At 45.1% G+C, this 16,529-nt stretch overlaps 1 protein-coding gene across 2 annotated transcripts in view; it reads right to left on the bottom strand.

Moving 5' to 3' along the window:
* Positions 1-16,529, bottom strand: part of SPATS2 (spermatogenesis associated serine rich 2) — a 114,546-nt gene that overhangs the window by 53,739 nt on the left and 44,278 nt on the right. For both annotated transcript variants that reach the window (XM_029594678.1, XM_029594679.1), the window contains one exon: positions 16,001-16,259. In XM_029594678.1, coding sequence (XP_029450538.1) covers positions 16,001-16,259 — 259 coding nt within the window. The remainder of the gene's footprint in view (positions 1-16,000; positions 16,260-16,529) is intronic.

The following is a 16,529-nucleotide window of genomic DNA, read 5'->3' as shown; positions in this document are numbered from 1 at the left end:
ATGATATATTTAGCCACGCGATTCTTTCCGCGCATTTTCTTTGTGCCCTGGGGGACATTCGGTCACAGTCCTGGCAGGAGACTTGGTCATGTTCCAATCCCAGGCATATATAGCAGTAATTATGTCCATCTGTAATGGACATAATCTTATTACACTGGCAGTATTTAAATCCGAATGGCTTAGGATCCATCACTGCCCAGAAGAAATGAAGAAGATAAAAAAAATTGAGAAAAAATTCTCTTCAGAGACGAGGAGGAGAAAAACCCCGCGTGCAGACTTGCTCGCGGAAAAAAGAGACTGAGGTAACAAGGCAATCGCGCGGGAAGCTCACCACCAGCCGTACAGAGTTCAAAACTCTGTACTAACTGAGAAAACTCCGCCTACTGACCAGTCGCGAGGCGCTCCCAGACAGCATGGCTAATTCAGCCCTGCTATCAACGGGAAAGCTGTCATAACCTCTACATGGTTAAAAGTTAAATATATTTTTCTGCAATTTTTACATGCAAAATTATTATCTGCTTTAAACAAATAGAAAATAAAATTTTGAACATGGCATGTGCAAAAGTTTGAACAACCTTCCAGTTGATTCACTGTTACTTTTTTTTTAAGTTGTTAATAAGGCCTTTTATGAGTTGGGTAACAATTTCATGGTTGAACACATTCTGTGACCCTTTCAACATCTTAAGCTGTGATTATTCTGTCCACTTTTAACCATGGGTTCTCTGTCTGAGAATTTGAAAAGGAAAATACTTCACTCCTGCAAAGTAGGGGAAGGCTATAAAAGCTCTCAACACTTCCAGCTAGCAATTTTAACCATCAATAGCATTGATAAGAAAGGGAACTGTTGAAGTCAAGACAAGATCTGAAAAACCAAGAAAAATCTCTGATAGAACTGGCCAAAAACTGGTCAGATCTACAAAACAAAACCCACAGATCTCTGCAAATGATTTGCTGAAAAGTATAGCTGACATTGGAGTAAATTGTCCACAGGTCCACAGTACAGCTTTACTTACACCACAATATTCTGCATGGGAGAGCTGTCAGAAGGAAACCTTTGCTATGTCCTCATCACAAAAGTCTTCATCTAAAGTATGCAAAACAAAACCCTGATAAGCCTCAAACTTTTTAGAATAAAGTACTGTGGACTGATAAAACAAATTTAACTGTTCAGCCACAACCAAACAAGATACATTTGGAGAAAAAAAAAAGAGTGAAGGATTTGAAGAAAAGAACACCTTGCCAAATGTTAAGCATGGGAGTGGAGCCATTATGCTTTGGGGTTGTGGAACATTTTTATATGAGCTTTTAACTTTCTGATGTTATTCTATTTGTTAGGTGTTCTGAATTATTCTTTTTATCGGTATGGTTGCTACTTTGGTCCTCTCTCTGCAGGATATACGTGCCACAGTAAAAACACCACCCCTCCCCTCCATCTCCCTGCTCACGGAGTTCTAAGGGAGAACCCCTGGCTCTGACAAGCACCAGTAATGTGGCCCAGTTTAAAAAAATGTTTGCCTGTCCCTGTCGTAGAGGCCTCTTCTCCCTTACCTGCTCCATTATACAGAACAAATAGATAATCTGACTATCTGAAGATACTCATGACCTCGATATACTGAGAGGTCATCTCAGTATCTCAAGGAATGGAGAAACACACAGTTGTCAATCTGTATGTGTACTAAAAGAAGGCAAGGAAACAGACTGATATGGAATTCCGAAACAACTTTCTGAAGGAGGGAACTGTATGAATTTGAATCCTGTCCCTCAAAACGAGAGAAAAGGTTCCCCACAAGAAAGTGCTTTTAACTCAGATATCCTTGGTTGAAAAATCATGACCAGGAAGAGAGTCTTCAAGGTCAGTAAATGCAGAGAAAAAGACTAGAGAGGAGTTAATTGACATCCTGCCAGAAACAACAAAACCAAATTCACATCCTAAAGTGGGACTGGAATTTGAATTGGAAGCCTAATATGCTTCTTACCTCTCAATAAACGAGACACATCTGGATGAGAAGACAGTGATCTACCTTGAATACGCCCCTTATATCAAGAGAGAGACGCCACCTGTACCTTCAAGGTGTTAACAGCCAAGCCCTTAGTCCATCCTTCCTGCAAGAAATCCAAAATCAAAGAAACCAATGCTGCCCCAGGTACACACTAACAGCTAGTACACCAATCTTCAAACACTCCATATGCAGGCATAAGCCAAGGAAGTAGAAATTTACTCACTTTCCAACATGTGGTCATCACAACCCGATAATAACCTTCCTTCACTAAACATGCGTTCTCAAGGGCCAAACTGCAATACAAACTCAGCTAGATCCTCGCCAAATATGGAACACTGGTACAGCAATTCCTTGAGGGACGGAAACCTTATAGGGCTGCTGCAAAGCAGACACCTGCATATTACGGTAGATGCAGCCAATCCGGAACCACTAGTCCTAAATGACAAGCAACCCTCTGAAGTATCTTGCCTATCATAGGCCACAGGGGGAAACATGTACAAAAGAATCTGTCAGCCAGACCTACACCTGGACTTGAGCCCAGACCAACAAGCATCCCTTTTTCGACTGAAAAACCTGGCGCATCTTTGCATTCTTGCTGGTCACCATCAGATCCAGCTCCAGCCAATCTCACCTGGCCACGAGATCGAAGGTCCTTTGAAAGAGAGATCATTCCTTCATATCCACTAAATGGTGGCTGAGGAAGTTCGCCTACACATTTTCAATGCCTGCTATGTGAGATGCTGACAAAGCCTCCAAACTCTTTTCTGCCCAACAAAGAAACAGGTCTATCTCCAACATAAGCACGTAATATTTGCCCATACTGGGTCAGACCAAAGGTCCATCAAGCTTAGAATCCTGTTTCCAATAGTGGCCAATCCAGATCACAGGTACCTGGGCAGGATCCCAGGGGGTAGATAGATTCCAAGCTGCTTATCCCAAGGATATGTAGTAGATTTCTGCATCTCCACCTTAGTAAAGGTTTATGGACTTTTCCTCCAGGAACTTGTCCAAACCTTTTTAAATGCAGCTACACTAATAGTTTCACCATATCCTCTGGCATCAATTCTATGCATTGAGTAAAAAAAAAATTGTCTTAGTTTTAAAATGTATCTACTGTAACTTCATTGTCTGTCCCCTAGTTTTTGTACTCTTAGAAAGAGTAAACAAATTATTAACGTTTACTCATTCCACTCCATTCATTTTATAGATCTCTATCATATCTCCCCCACAGCTGTCTCTTCTCCAAGCTTAAGAGTCCTAATCTCTTTAGCCTTTCATCAAAGGGGAATCGCTCTATCCCCTTTTCATTTTGGTTGCCCTTCTCTATATCTTTTCTAATTCTGCTATATCTTTTTGAGATGTGGTGACCAGCACTGCACACAATTCTTAAGATGAGGTTGCACCATGGAGTAATACAGAAGCATTATGATAATCTGCTTTATTATCAGTTCCTTCCTAATAATTCCTAGCATTTTATTTGTTTTATTGGCTGCTGCTGCATACTGAGCAAATTTTAATGTATTATCAACAATGACGTCTAGTTGCTTTATCTTTTTTTTTTTAATTCTTTATTTATCAATTTTATCAATTACAATGCGAAATAAAGTTTACATCAATTTATCAGCAAACTTAAATTCCGACAATACAGTTATAAAGAACAGAAAGTCTGTGATTACATAAATATGGAACAAATTTCCTACATAATGTTACAAAATTAGGAGAGATAGTGCAGCTTATAACTTATTCACCTGGTTGGCTAGGAATTGCTTGCATTTTCCTTAAATTCTCTAAGTAGATTTTCATTTGCTCTGGTTCATAATAGATATACCTCTTCCCTTGATATTGCAATAAATACTTACACGGGTACCTAATATTAACCTGTACCCCCATCTTTCTAACTTCTTGACTTAATTCAACAAAAATTTTTCTACGTATCTGCGTATCCTTTACAATATCAGGATATATCTGTAATTTTTGACCAAGAAAAATTTTATTTCGATTTTTCAAAAAGGTTCTTAAAATCAAATCTCTATCTGATGAAAGATTAAAGGAAACAAATAAAGTTCCTCGTTGTTCAATTTGTTCTTCTGATGGGGTTTCTAAATAAGCCGTCAGATCTAAGTCTAGATTAATATTAGGACAATCTTGCTTAACTTCACTACCATTTTTAAAAGGAACAAAATAAATTTTGGAAATTAATGGCATTTTATCAGGAGGTAATAATAATACAGCCTTGAGATATTTTTTTAATTGCTCTTTAGGGGAGATTAATTTAACATTGGGAAAGTTAAAACTCTCAGATTCAAATATCGCAATTTGTTCTCCATATTTTCTATCCTCCTTCTCAAACCTAACTCTGATTGAATCATTGTAGTTTGTACCTTCTGAACAGATGTTATCTTATCAGAAATATCCACAATTTGTTCTGTATGCTTATTTATTTTGGGTTCAATCATAGATAACATATCTTGAGAATTATTCATTGAAGAAGCTAGCAAGGAAATTGATTTTTCCATTGTTATTATTGCTTGCCAAATTGATTCTAATGTATCACATTAGGTTTATCTATTTTAGGTATATTAATGCTAGCAGTAACTGCCCCTACTCAACAGGTCTTGGAAATCATCTGAATTTCCCCTGTCGAGTCACCCCCCTCCTCAGTATTACTTGTAATTTCCACAGCTACTCCCTCTGCTTCCTTGAACCAGAAGAATTCTTGTAACTTCAGCAAAAGGAGGTGGAAAAGAACTGCTTACTGACCGGGGGGGGGGGGGTAAGATTTAGTTGAATCTAGCCCCGGTGTCCCGGAAACCCCGCCCTCCCGTGTGACGTCAGCCCGGTGGGAATCCTTTAAACCGGAGCTGTTACTGAATCCATTTGGGAGAAAGAATTCTTGTAACTTCAGCAAAAGGAGGTGGAAAAGAACTGCTTACTGACCCGGGGGTAAGGTTTCGTTGAATCTAGCCCCGACAGCGTCCCGGAAGCCCCGCCCTCCCATGTGATGTCAGCTTGTTTAGGGTTCATTTGCCGATAAGACTGCGGCGCGGCGCCTAAGCCGCGTGCGCCCAAGGACTTTTACAGGTATTTTAATTTTCTTTCTCTTTCTGTTTTTTGCTTTAAAAATGGTTTACATTGAATTGCTTTCTCCCCATTAGGAAAGTCTGTGAATTTTTCAAAAGGAGAAATTAGGTAGGAGACCTTAAAAAGTTTTGTTAATTGTTAACCCCTACACAGCCGAGAATACAAGGTTTCTTTACCCCGGTTGCAGTTTCAACACCGGGAGAATTGTCCGCTGAGGGATTAGGCAAGGAACAAAACCTATCCCTCTAGGACAACCAAACATCTTTGTCCCCAGGTGCACCGGTTATCCCCCCTCCTCCACAACTTGAAAACCCACAGGAACATTTCTTGGCCCTAGGGGAAGATACCAAAGGGTTCTAGATGCTTTATCTGCATGGTGACTCCTAATGTGTAACCTTGCATTGTGTAGCTATAATTTAGAATACTCTTCCATAAGTGCATCACTTTGCATATATCCACATTAAATTTCAACTATTTGGATGCCCAAATCTTCCAGTCTCACAAGGTCCTCCTGCAATTTATCAATCTGCATGCGATTTAACTGTGCTAAAAAATTTTGTATCTGCAAATTTGAACCTTACTCGTCGTATCCCTTTATAGATCATTTATAAATATATTGAAAAGCACCGTTCCAAGTACAGATCCCTGAGGCACTCCACTGTTTACCTTTTTCCACTGAGAAAATTGACCATTTAATCCTACTCTGTTTCCTGTCTTTTAACCAGTTTGTAATCCACGAAAGGACATCCCCTCCTATCTCATGACAGTTTCCTTAGAAGCCTCTCATGAGGGACTTTGTCAAACACCTTCTGAAAATCCAAATACACTACATATACTGGTTCACCTTTACCCACATGTTTATTAACCCCTTCAAAAAAAGGAAGAAGATTTATGAGACAACACATCCCTTGGGTAAATCCATGCTAGCTGTGTTACATTAAACCATGTTTTTCTATATGCTCTGTGATTTTGATCTTTAGAGTAGTTTCCACTTTTTTCCTGGCACTGAAAACATGCTCATCGGTATATAGTTTCTCAGATCAACCCTGGAGCCCTTTATAAATATTGAGGTTACATCGGCCACCCTCCAGTCTTTGGGTATAATGGATGATTTTAATGTTAGGTTACAAATTTTTACTAATAGATCTGAAATTTCATTTTTTAGTTCCTTCAGGACCCTGGGGTGCACACTATTCGGTTCAGGTGATTTGCTACTTTTTAGCTTAATCTGGCTTACTACATCTTTCAGGTTCACCATGGTTTGGTTCAGTTCATCTGACTCATCATCCTTGAAAACTATCTCCAATACCAGTATCTCCCCAACATCCTCATTGGTAAACACAGAAGCAAAGAATCTGTTTGGCATTTCTGTGATGGCCTTATCCAATATTGCTTCTGTGGATACAAGAGTCTGCAAATAGGACCACTCCGCTGGACTTCTGGCATACAGCAAAATTGAGAAAAAATGACTGCGTGTCTCAGGACTTGGAGGCAAAATTCCAGAGTATGGCTATGAAGGATCCGGGTTCTAAGGATTCCACTCCCCCTTTTTTTTTTAATTTCTGTCTCAGAATGCAGGGACTGTATCTGGAAACATCCCCAGCTTCTGACCAGAAGAACTCCGTCCCTACCTGAATCTCCTGGAATCCCGAAATTAAATGTGGGATTCCAAGATGGAACTTTAGTCTCATCCTCCAGGAGTCCCACTTTGAAGTCGCCCCAGACCTTGCCGTTCTTTCTAGGGGAGCAGCCTCGTCAGGAAGTCTTACAGATGGAGTCCACTGACCAGGTGCTCACCCAGAGAAGCCTTCTAGCAGCTATTATGGACGCTACCCCACACAGAGGAGCAAAGTCAATTGAAGCAGGCATCTGGCAACTATGCTGTTCCTGGTCCCAACTGAGAGGAATCCTCTCCTGATTCCACCTAAAAACTTTCCATGCAAGATGTAACTCAGACCATGCTACAATGCAAAGGCATGTAGAAGCCAGAAGGGGTATACACAAAGCCTCAAGGGCCTGCTTAAGCAAGGATTCTATTTTTCCATAGATGTGACTCTGTTATTGACGCTTTCGAATAATAGAAGGGCTGGGGGGCATTCCATGAAGTTAGCAAGTAGCACATTTAAGACTAATCGGAGAAAATTCTTTTTCACTCAACGCACAATAAAGCTCTGGAATTTGTTGCCAGAGGATGTGGTTAGTGCAGTTAGTGTAGCTGGGTTCAAAAAAGGTTTGGATAAGTTCTTGGAGGAGAGGTCCATTGATGGCTATTAATCAATTTTACTTAGGGAATAGCCACTACTATTAATTGCATCAGTAGCATGGGATCTTCCTGGTGTTTGGGTGGTTGCCAAGTTCTTGTGGCCTGGTTTTAGCCTCTGTTGGAAACAGGATGCTGGGCTTGATGGACCCTTGGTCTGACCCGCCATGGCAATTTCTTATGTTTTGTGTTCATCCTGGGAATCCTTAAGAGTAGCGCTGCCATTATGGCAACTTCAAAGCTGTGGTCATTTTTGTCCAAACCTTTGTAATAGCTAAAGGAGCACAGACACTGGAAAACTAATATGCCAAGCAGAGGTCCATTTTACCTGGCTGCAGTCAAGCATCCAAATATGCCAGGAAGCTTCCTCCTATGGAGGACCTCATCCTTTGACACAAATCTTGAACAGATCTGCTCCTAAACAGCAAAAGTTTGAGGGAGCTCTCAACATAGGAAGAAAATTTTAATCCATCTCCCTATATTCTTTTCTGCTGCGCCTAAAAAAATTCTGGAATGGAGCTCAGAACTGAAGCCAAGCCTGCAGGGAAGGCTTAAATGAACATGTCAGGCCTCCAACATGGAGGGGATAGCTATTTACAAGGCCACCTGAAAATATTTGGGAAAAGAATAGCCATGCTCCCTCCAAAGCAGCAGCACAGTGACCTGCACACCGTGAGACTGAGAAGAAAGAGCTTGCTCCTTTCATTCTTCTGCTTCATAAATATGGTTGCTGTTTCCACTTCAAACCTACTCCTAGAGCGGGAACAGGAATGCAGCTGCCTCGCCACAGAGCTCGCCTTTCGGCAGGGGACAGATGTTCTGAACAGTTTTGCTGATCAGGAACCTCCCCGATTTCTACCACAGAAGTGAGCAAGAACTCACTCCTTGCCCTCCCCGCTTGACAAATACGGCTGCCATCCCCAATTCAGCCCTACTTTGAGTGGGAACAGGGACTCTGCTACCCCACTGTTGAGCTCTATTTTCTTGTATGGGAATCAATGACCTGGACAGTTCGCTCCCCGATCACCAAACTAGCAGTTTGTGGCTGCCATCCCCCATACGTAAGCTTACAGAGTTTACCACTTGCTGTCCACAATAAGAAAATTATTCCTTATCTGCTAATTTTCGTTCCTGTAGTACCACAGATCAGTCCAGACAGTGGGTTATGTCCCCCTTCCAGCAAATGGAGTCAGAGCAAAAACTGTAAGGATGGCCCCTAATAGGTTGGAGAGCCCTCTGCATCCCTTCAGTATAAAGAATATCAAAGCAAGCAAGGAAACTTGGATGGATCAAGAATCATTGAATTTCAACAATAATCGAGTAGAACTGAGTCAAACTTGCAAAAACGAACCCTTGCAAAAATGAATTATTAATCACATAACAGCTGAAAGTGAATTAAGCAATTGAGCTGAAGAAAATCCCTATCCCATAAATCCTTAGGGAGGGCATCTGGACTGATCCGTGGTACTACAGGAACGAAAATTAGCAGGTCAGGAATAATTTTTTTTTCCCTGTACGTACCCGGATCAGTCCAGTCAGTGGGATGTACCAAAACTTCCTATGTAGGGTGGGCCCTGGATAGCCCAGCTTGAATGACTTGAGCACTGAAAGAACCAAACACCGATGGTTGTACATTCAAGCGATAGTGGCTTGCAAATGTGTGCAACGATTTCCAGGTAGCTGCTCTGCATATCTCCTGTGGGGAGACAGCTTGGCTTTCTGCCCAGGAGACCACTTGAGCATGAAGCGAATGAGCTTTGATGCCATCTGGAGGTGAGCGCCCCGCACCAATGTACGCTAAGAGAGCGCCTTCTTTAGCCAATGGGCAATGGTGGTTTTAGAAGCCTTGTTTCCTCTGTTGGGACTGCTTCAAAGGACAAAAAGATGGTCCGATAAGCGGAAATCATTTGTAACCTCCAAATAGCGAATGAGGATGTGCTTAACATAGAGTCGAAGTTCCCTGGAGTCTTCGTCCGGAAAAGATGGAAGTTCTACCATCTGATTCACATGAAAAGCGGAGACTACCTTAGGCAGGAAAGAAGGGACCGTGCGCAAGGATACTCCAGAATCTGAGAAACGGAGGTAGGGCTCCTACACGACAGAGCTTGTAGTTCAGAGATCCTCCAAGCCGAACAGATAGATACCAAAAAACCCGTCTTGAGGGCGAGATCCTTGATGGGAGCCCTTGCTAACGGCTCGAAAGGCGGGCCGGTGAGGATTTGGAGGACCAAGTTCAGGCTCCAAGAGGGGCACAAACTGTGCACCAGTGTTTTACGTGCTTCACTCCCCACAAAAAAAAAAAAAAAAAAAAAAAAAAAAATCGCACAATGTCAGGATGAGAGGAGCGCCATCCAAATGACGAACGAGTGAACCAAGGGCCGCCACCTGAATCCTTAGTGAATTGTAGGCCAAGCCTTTCTCCAGACCCTTCTGTAAGAAGGAGAGAATGTTGGCTACCGAAGCATGACATGGAGAAACATGCATGGAGTCACACCAAGTCTCAAATACTTTCCAGACTCGCACAAACGCGATGGATGTAGAAGTTTTTCGGGCTTTGAGGAGGGTGGAAAAACCGCCTCCGGGTAACCTCGTGTTCTCAGTCTGTGCCTTTCAAAAGCCAGGCCAAAAGTCAGAAGCGATCTGCCCAGTTGAAAAATACCGGCCCCTGACGTAGGAGGTTCAGCAGATGTCCCAGCCGAAGCGGTCCTTCCACTGCCATGTTGATTAAGTCTGCAAACCAAGGTCTTCGAGGCTATTCCAATGCCACGAGAATTATTGGTCCTTGGTGGACTTCTATTCTTCGAATTACTTTTCCCACCAGGGGCCATGGCGGACACACGTAGAGTAGAAGGTTTTGTGGCCATGGGAGGACCAGGGCATCCACTCCTTTGGCTTTGTGCTCTTCTGCGACTGAAGAAGCTCAGGGCATTCGTGTTCTGTTGAGTGGCCATGAGGTCTAGATGGGGGGTTCCCCCATCGATGGAAGAGCAGCTGTACCGCTTCTTCGGACAGTTCCCACTCTCCGGGATCCAAGCGTTGACGGCTTAAGAAGTCTGCCTGAACATTGTCCACTCCCGCGATGTGGGAAGCTGCTATCCTGACGAGGTGAATCTCCACCCACGCCATCAACATGTTCGTCTCCCAGGATACATGATGGCTCCTTGTTCCTCCCTGACGGTTGACATACGCTACTGTCATTGCGTTGTCGGAAAGTATCCGTACCGCTCGCCCCTGGACTAGGGGGAGGAAACATTGCAATGCGAGATGAACAGCTTTGGTTTCCAGGCGATTGATCGGCCATTGCGCCTACACAGGTGTCCATTGACCTTGAGTCGACAGCCTTTCGCACATCGTTCCTCAGCCGGGGAACCTCTAAGTCCACTCCCCGCAATAAGTAGTCCAGGCTAAGCCACCAGAGAATGCTGTCCTTGGCCGAGTCCGGTAGCGGGAGCCGTGCCTGAAACTCTCGAGATACTGGCTTCCAGCGAGAGAGTAGAGCACTCTGTAGAGGACGGAGATGTGTGAAGGCCCAAGGAACTATATCTATAGTGGAAGCCAAAGAGCCCAGTACCTGGAGGTAGTCCCAAGATGTGGGAAGTGGAAGGCAACTGAAGCGCTGAATCTGAGCGAGTAGAGATTGCGCCCGGTCCAGACGAAGGAAAACCTTGCCCAGCCTGGTATTGAAATATGCTCCCAGGAAGTCTATCGTTTGCGAAGGCGTAAGACTGCTCTTGGCCAAGTTGATGACCCATCCAAGAGAGCGTATAAGATGGAGGACTGTCGACCGCACGCTGGCACAGATCCCTGGACTTTGATCGGATGAGCCAGATGTCCAGGTAAGGGTGTACTAGAATCCGCCGCCAAAACAACCATCACTTTGGCGAATGTGTGCGGCGCGGTCGCCAGACCAAATGGTAGGGCCTGAAATTGGAAATGCTGACCGAGGATCTTGAAGCGGAGAAAATGCTGGTGATCTTGCCATATGGGGATGTGTAGACAGGCCTCCGTCAGATCCAGGGAAGCTAGAAATTCCCCTTCGTGTACCGCTGCTATCATGGAGTGCAAGGTTTCCATCCGGAAATGTGGAATTTTGAGGGTCCTGTTGACCATCTTGAGATCAAGGATTGGACGAATGGATCCTTCCTTTTTGGGATCTACGAAGTAGATGGAATAATGGCCTAACCCTTGCTCTGCCAAGGGCACTGGGAGAATGGCCCCTAAGTCCAGGAGACGATCGAGCATCTGGCGAACTATGCATAGTTTCTTCACTGGTCCGCAATGTGAGAAGACGAACCTGTCTCTTAGGGGCCGAGCAAATTCTAAAGCGTAACAGTGCTGTAAAATATCCAGGACCCATTGGTCTGATGTGATTTTGACCCATTCCTCATAGTAGAGATACAGCGTTCCCCTATCCTGGGAGTTGAAGAGTGGGCCGGCAATATTCAATTGGGAGGATTTGGAGAGAGCCCCTTGGGAAGGGTTATCCCTGGTTGGTCTTCGTCCCCGAAAGGAATGGGACCAAGACTGCGATCTGAAAGACGGCATCCTCTGCATGGCTGTTCGTGATTGCCGAAAGCGACGTTGACCCTGGAAACGGGTACGAGTAGCACTGAAGGTCCTGGAGCTCCGAGGACGATCTTCGGGTAACTTGTGGACCTTGTTCTCCCCAAGGGACTTGATGAGCTGGTCCAGCTCCTCTCTAAATAGCAACTTTCCATTAAATGGCAGCAAGCCCAGCTGAGACTTGGAGGAAGAATCCGCTGACCAGTTGCGGAGCCAAAGCAGGCATCTAGCCGAGACTGAGGAGACCTTAGATCTGGCCAGCACCTGGAGTAGGTCGTAGAACACATCTGCGCCATAGGCTATTACCGCTTCCAAGCGTTCCGCCTGCTGCGCCTCCTCTGGAGTTAGCTCTTGAGCAGCTGTTGTACCCATCTGAGACCTGCTCTTTGCATAAGAGCTACAGACAGCCGCTCTGACCCCCAAAGCGGACACCTCAAAGAAGCGGACACCTCAAAGACTCTCTTTAGGTATACCTCGAGCTTACGATCCTGCATATCTCTCAGAGCTGCACCCCCCGTGAATGGAATGGTCGTTCTCTTCGTGACCACCGATACTGATGCATCCACTTGGGGACCTTGAGGAAATCCAAGGAGTCTTCAGGGAGTGGGTACAACTTGTCCATCGCCCTGCTGACCTTCAGAGAAGCCTCAGGAGCATCCCACTCCCTGGATAACAACTGTAGGAGCATAGGATGAAAGGGAAATGTCTTAGCTGGTGGGCGGAGGCCCACCAGGACGGGGTCCCCCTTCCTTGCCGTCATACTGGGCCCTGCAGCGTCTTGTGGAGCCTCAATATCCAGTTCGTCCAGTACATAGGGGATAAGAGGATCTAACTCATCCCTCTGAAAAAGTTGCAGCACCCGGGGATCATCCCCTTCTAATTGTACCGCAGGTGTCTGATCATCCAGGTCTGGGTTGATATCCAGATCCTGAGGCGGATTGGGAATGAGAGAGTGGGAAACTATCCGCACCCGGGAGGACCCTTGCAGTATCCCTGGTGCTTGGGGGGGCCACTGGTTGTTGGGGTACCCCTCCTCCAGTAGACCCCAGGGAAACTCCTGGTCTCGTGCCCTGCAGGAGTCCTGGTGCTTGAGGGGAGGGTGCCATAATGTTCCCAGACTCGTCCAGCCTGATTGACTTGTAAGTAGGGAGGGGCTAAGGCTGGTTCCCATCCTTGCTAAGTAGGCATTATGGAGCAAAAGAATAAACTCCGGGGAGAAAGGCTCTGGAGGAGGAGCGGGGGGCGGGACCTCAGGAAATTGCCCAATGGTGCTTCTTCAGGAAATTGCCCCGATGGAGCTCCTGTATCTGGGGGGATCGCGGGAGTCAAAATTGGCGGCGAGGGAAAAAATCTGCGGTCTGCCACTAAATCTGGCTGTGTTGGAGCAGGCAGTGCAGGAGACAAAATGGCCGCAGTTTCCGCCGAGGACGGGAATGGGGCCGAACACCCCCCCCCCCCCCCCGAGGGCGTGCGCACTCAAACGCGTGAAGCAGGGCGCCCCGCTGGCCTCGAGGAGCCTTCCCCACCGGGGAGGCACCTCGCACATAGGCCCTCCCGGGAGAGCCGCGAGCCGGGCTCTCCACATGCACAGCATCGCGTTGGCTGCGGCATCCAAGGGGAACAGAGCCGGCACAGAAATCACCCTCCAGATGCTGTCAGCAGCTACAAGAAACTTGTGCTGGTAAAGTAAACAAACGATCAATGTAATAAAATATAATTTAGACAGAGGAATAGCGCCTCTCTGTCAGAGCTGCCCTGAGGGAATGGCGTCTCAGGGTAGCTGGTCGTTGTAGGCGAGGGGGGGGGGGGGAGAGGTTGGACCACCAACGTGCACCCCCGGACAACTAGTCAGTTAAGAGGATTCCTGTGAGGAGGAAAAAAACTACAGAACTTATCCCAAAATGAAAGGAAAGACACAGACACATTATGAAGACTACTAGTAACAAATGTTCTGGCTGCAAGTTTCAGGGGTACTAAGAAAATTAAGATAAATCTTTCACAGATCCTCCTATATGCTTTTTAATTTGATTCATCCAAAAGAAAGAAGATAGTAAGAAATCTATCAAGATTATAGGGGAACCGCAGGTGCAACCTTCATCTGCTTGAGTCAGAGTGATACTGAAGGGACGCAGAGGGCACACCAACCTATTAGGGGCCGTCCTTACAGTTTTTGCTCTGACTCCATCTGCTGGAAGGGGGACATAACCCACTGTCTGGACTGATCCGAGTACGTACAGGGAATGTTACCAAGCTGTATTGTGCAGTCATTCTCCCACAGATGAAGTGCCATACGATGAGTCTCCACTGCGACCAGGACTTAACTAAAATCTCCCCAAATTGCTCAGCTACACTTTCCACAGTCTGAGCCTCATTGATGCTCCTGCTCCAGTCTTCTTTTTTTAAAACAACCATATAAACATAGAAGGAAAACTGAATCCATTGTTTTTAATGAAACGTAGCAGAAGGGGGAAATGGCGTGGTGAGGTCCAGACCACTATAAACAACGCCCCCCCCCCCCCCCTTGCAGTCCAGGCTCTGCTGTATTGAGAGGGAAAGCCTACGCCTTCACCCCAAGAACTGCCTATCAAATAAAAAAGTTTCTAAGATATTCTCACCTAAGGGAGGGAACGTAGGCTTTCACCCCGTGAGCCCCACTGAATCAAAGCGCTACTCAACTGAGGGGGGGCCAAAGCTTTCACCCCAGAAGCTCAAAAGCTTCAAAGCTCTGCTCAGTTAAGGGAAGGAGCCTAGGCTTTCAGCTCAGGAGCTGTGCAAAAGAATACAAACTAAAACAGGGCCACGCTCCACCAAAGAAAGAACCAACCTTTCACCTCAGGAGCAGCCCACTAACCTTAAATTCTTGTTCACCCAGGCTCACTAGACCATAGTCCACAGCAGGATGCTTCTTTACTATCTGCTGGAGAAAGAGAATACTGGCAGGCTGCTGTAAGCATGGACACATACAAGGAACATCAGTGAGTCTGTTGATCTCTGTCTCCATTTTCTGACTGCATGCATAACCCGTTCATCTGGACTGGTCTAACTAGTTGAAGAGGAAGATGAAAGTTTTAGAATGGCCTTCAAATTCCCCAGACTTGAATATTATTGAAAATCTGTGATCTCTCAACATGCAGTGCATGTGTCGAGTCCTATGAATACTTCTAAGCTAGAGGAGTTCTGCAATGTTTGAAAGCTGTTATTTTTGCCAAAGATGGTATTACAATTACTATCTGAAAGGGTGCACACACTTTTACCCATAACATATTCACAGTTTTATTATTTTCAATCTGTTAAAAATCAGCAAATAGCAATGTTACATTCATAATTGCAGAAAAATGTGTTTAACTTTGTACTATATAGAGGTTTGATTTATTTAGAGATTCATTAAAACATAATTTGACCAGGGGTTCCTAAACTTTTGCACACAATTGTACCTTGCCCAAAGACACCAGCTGCAGGCATTGATTCTGAGATCAGCCACAGCAAAGGGGGCTGTCAAATACCACATGCCCCATTCCAGACACTGCTTCTGAGATGTCCATCTTGAGGAACGAGTCCTGAATGACTATGTTTCCATCATTTCCTGGGCTTTCTCCCTTAATTCTGAGAAAAAGCAGCTTCATGAGTTCCTGGAGAATTTGATACATGAAAAGATCAAAGCCACAGTTTCTAGGGAAATAACATAATACAGAGAAAGAATGACAAAAGGATGAAACTTCACCTTATTTTGGGAAAAGGGGAGGGTTGGTGGCGGGAAGTTTCTTCTTGCTCCTTTGGGTTTCAATCAAAACATCTCTCTATCAGGCTATGGTGCCATAAGTTTTCATTCATAAGTATTGAGTATTGAGGGATTCTATCCCATTATTTAACCCTTCTCCCATCTAGCCTAGCCACTGCAGTAACATTCCTTGACCAAGAACCACAGACTGCTGGTATGCAAGCACCTTGAACCTAGCCAGTGGGTGTCATTGTGATTGTGTGGCAGCATGCAGCACTGCCACTGGACCGGTCCTTAAATGTCATTCTCCCAAGAACAGCATGTAGATTATCACAATCATGCTCTTAATTCTCATCACAGTATTTTTCCTTCACTTGCCTGTCACATCTGGTGTCTCAGGGGTGACTGGTTCAGAATCTTCCAGTTCCCTAGCATCTATTGAGAGTGTGTCCAAGCCTTCACTGAGTGAGTCCACAGATTCCGTGTCATTGGCTGAGCCATTGACGTAGCCGTTGATGCCTCCCTTTTCGGAGGATGCTGCTGACTGCTCACCCCCGTTGGGAAATTCTTTGACCCCATCAGCTGGGCTACTGGTTGCTGTGGTTGAGGCTTTAGGCTTGCTTTTTTTCTTTTTGTTCTAGGAAGAAAGGATAAACAAGCACACAAAATTATTAACTGATTAATAACGTTTGATCTATGCAAGGGAGTGTCAGGATCAGTGTGCCTGTCCAAGTCCTAGCTATTTATCCTAATCCAGACTGCAGAGAGGACTGTGGTAGGAACAGGTCTGCAGCAAGTCACTGACCCTACTACCTTGTCCCCTTCCCCACCCCCAACACTCTCCCCCCACTGCAGACCTGTGAGTTACTGACCTCCCCTCCCCCTAAGCACAGTCCTGCAACTAGTC

Source organism: Rhinatrema bivittatum, chromosome 3 (assembly GCF_901001135.1).
Source record: "Rhinatrema bivittatum chromosome 3, aRhiBiv1.1, whole genome shotgun sequence".
In the NCBI taxonomy this organism is placed as follows: Eukaryota; Metazoa; Chordata; class Amphibia; order Gymnophiona; family Rhinatrematidae; genus Rhinatrema; species Rhinatrema bivittatum.
This window is presented reverse-complemented; position numbering and strand designations above follow the sequence as displayed.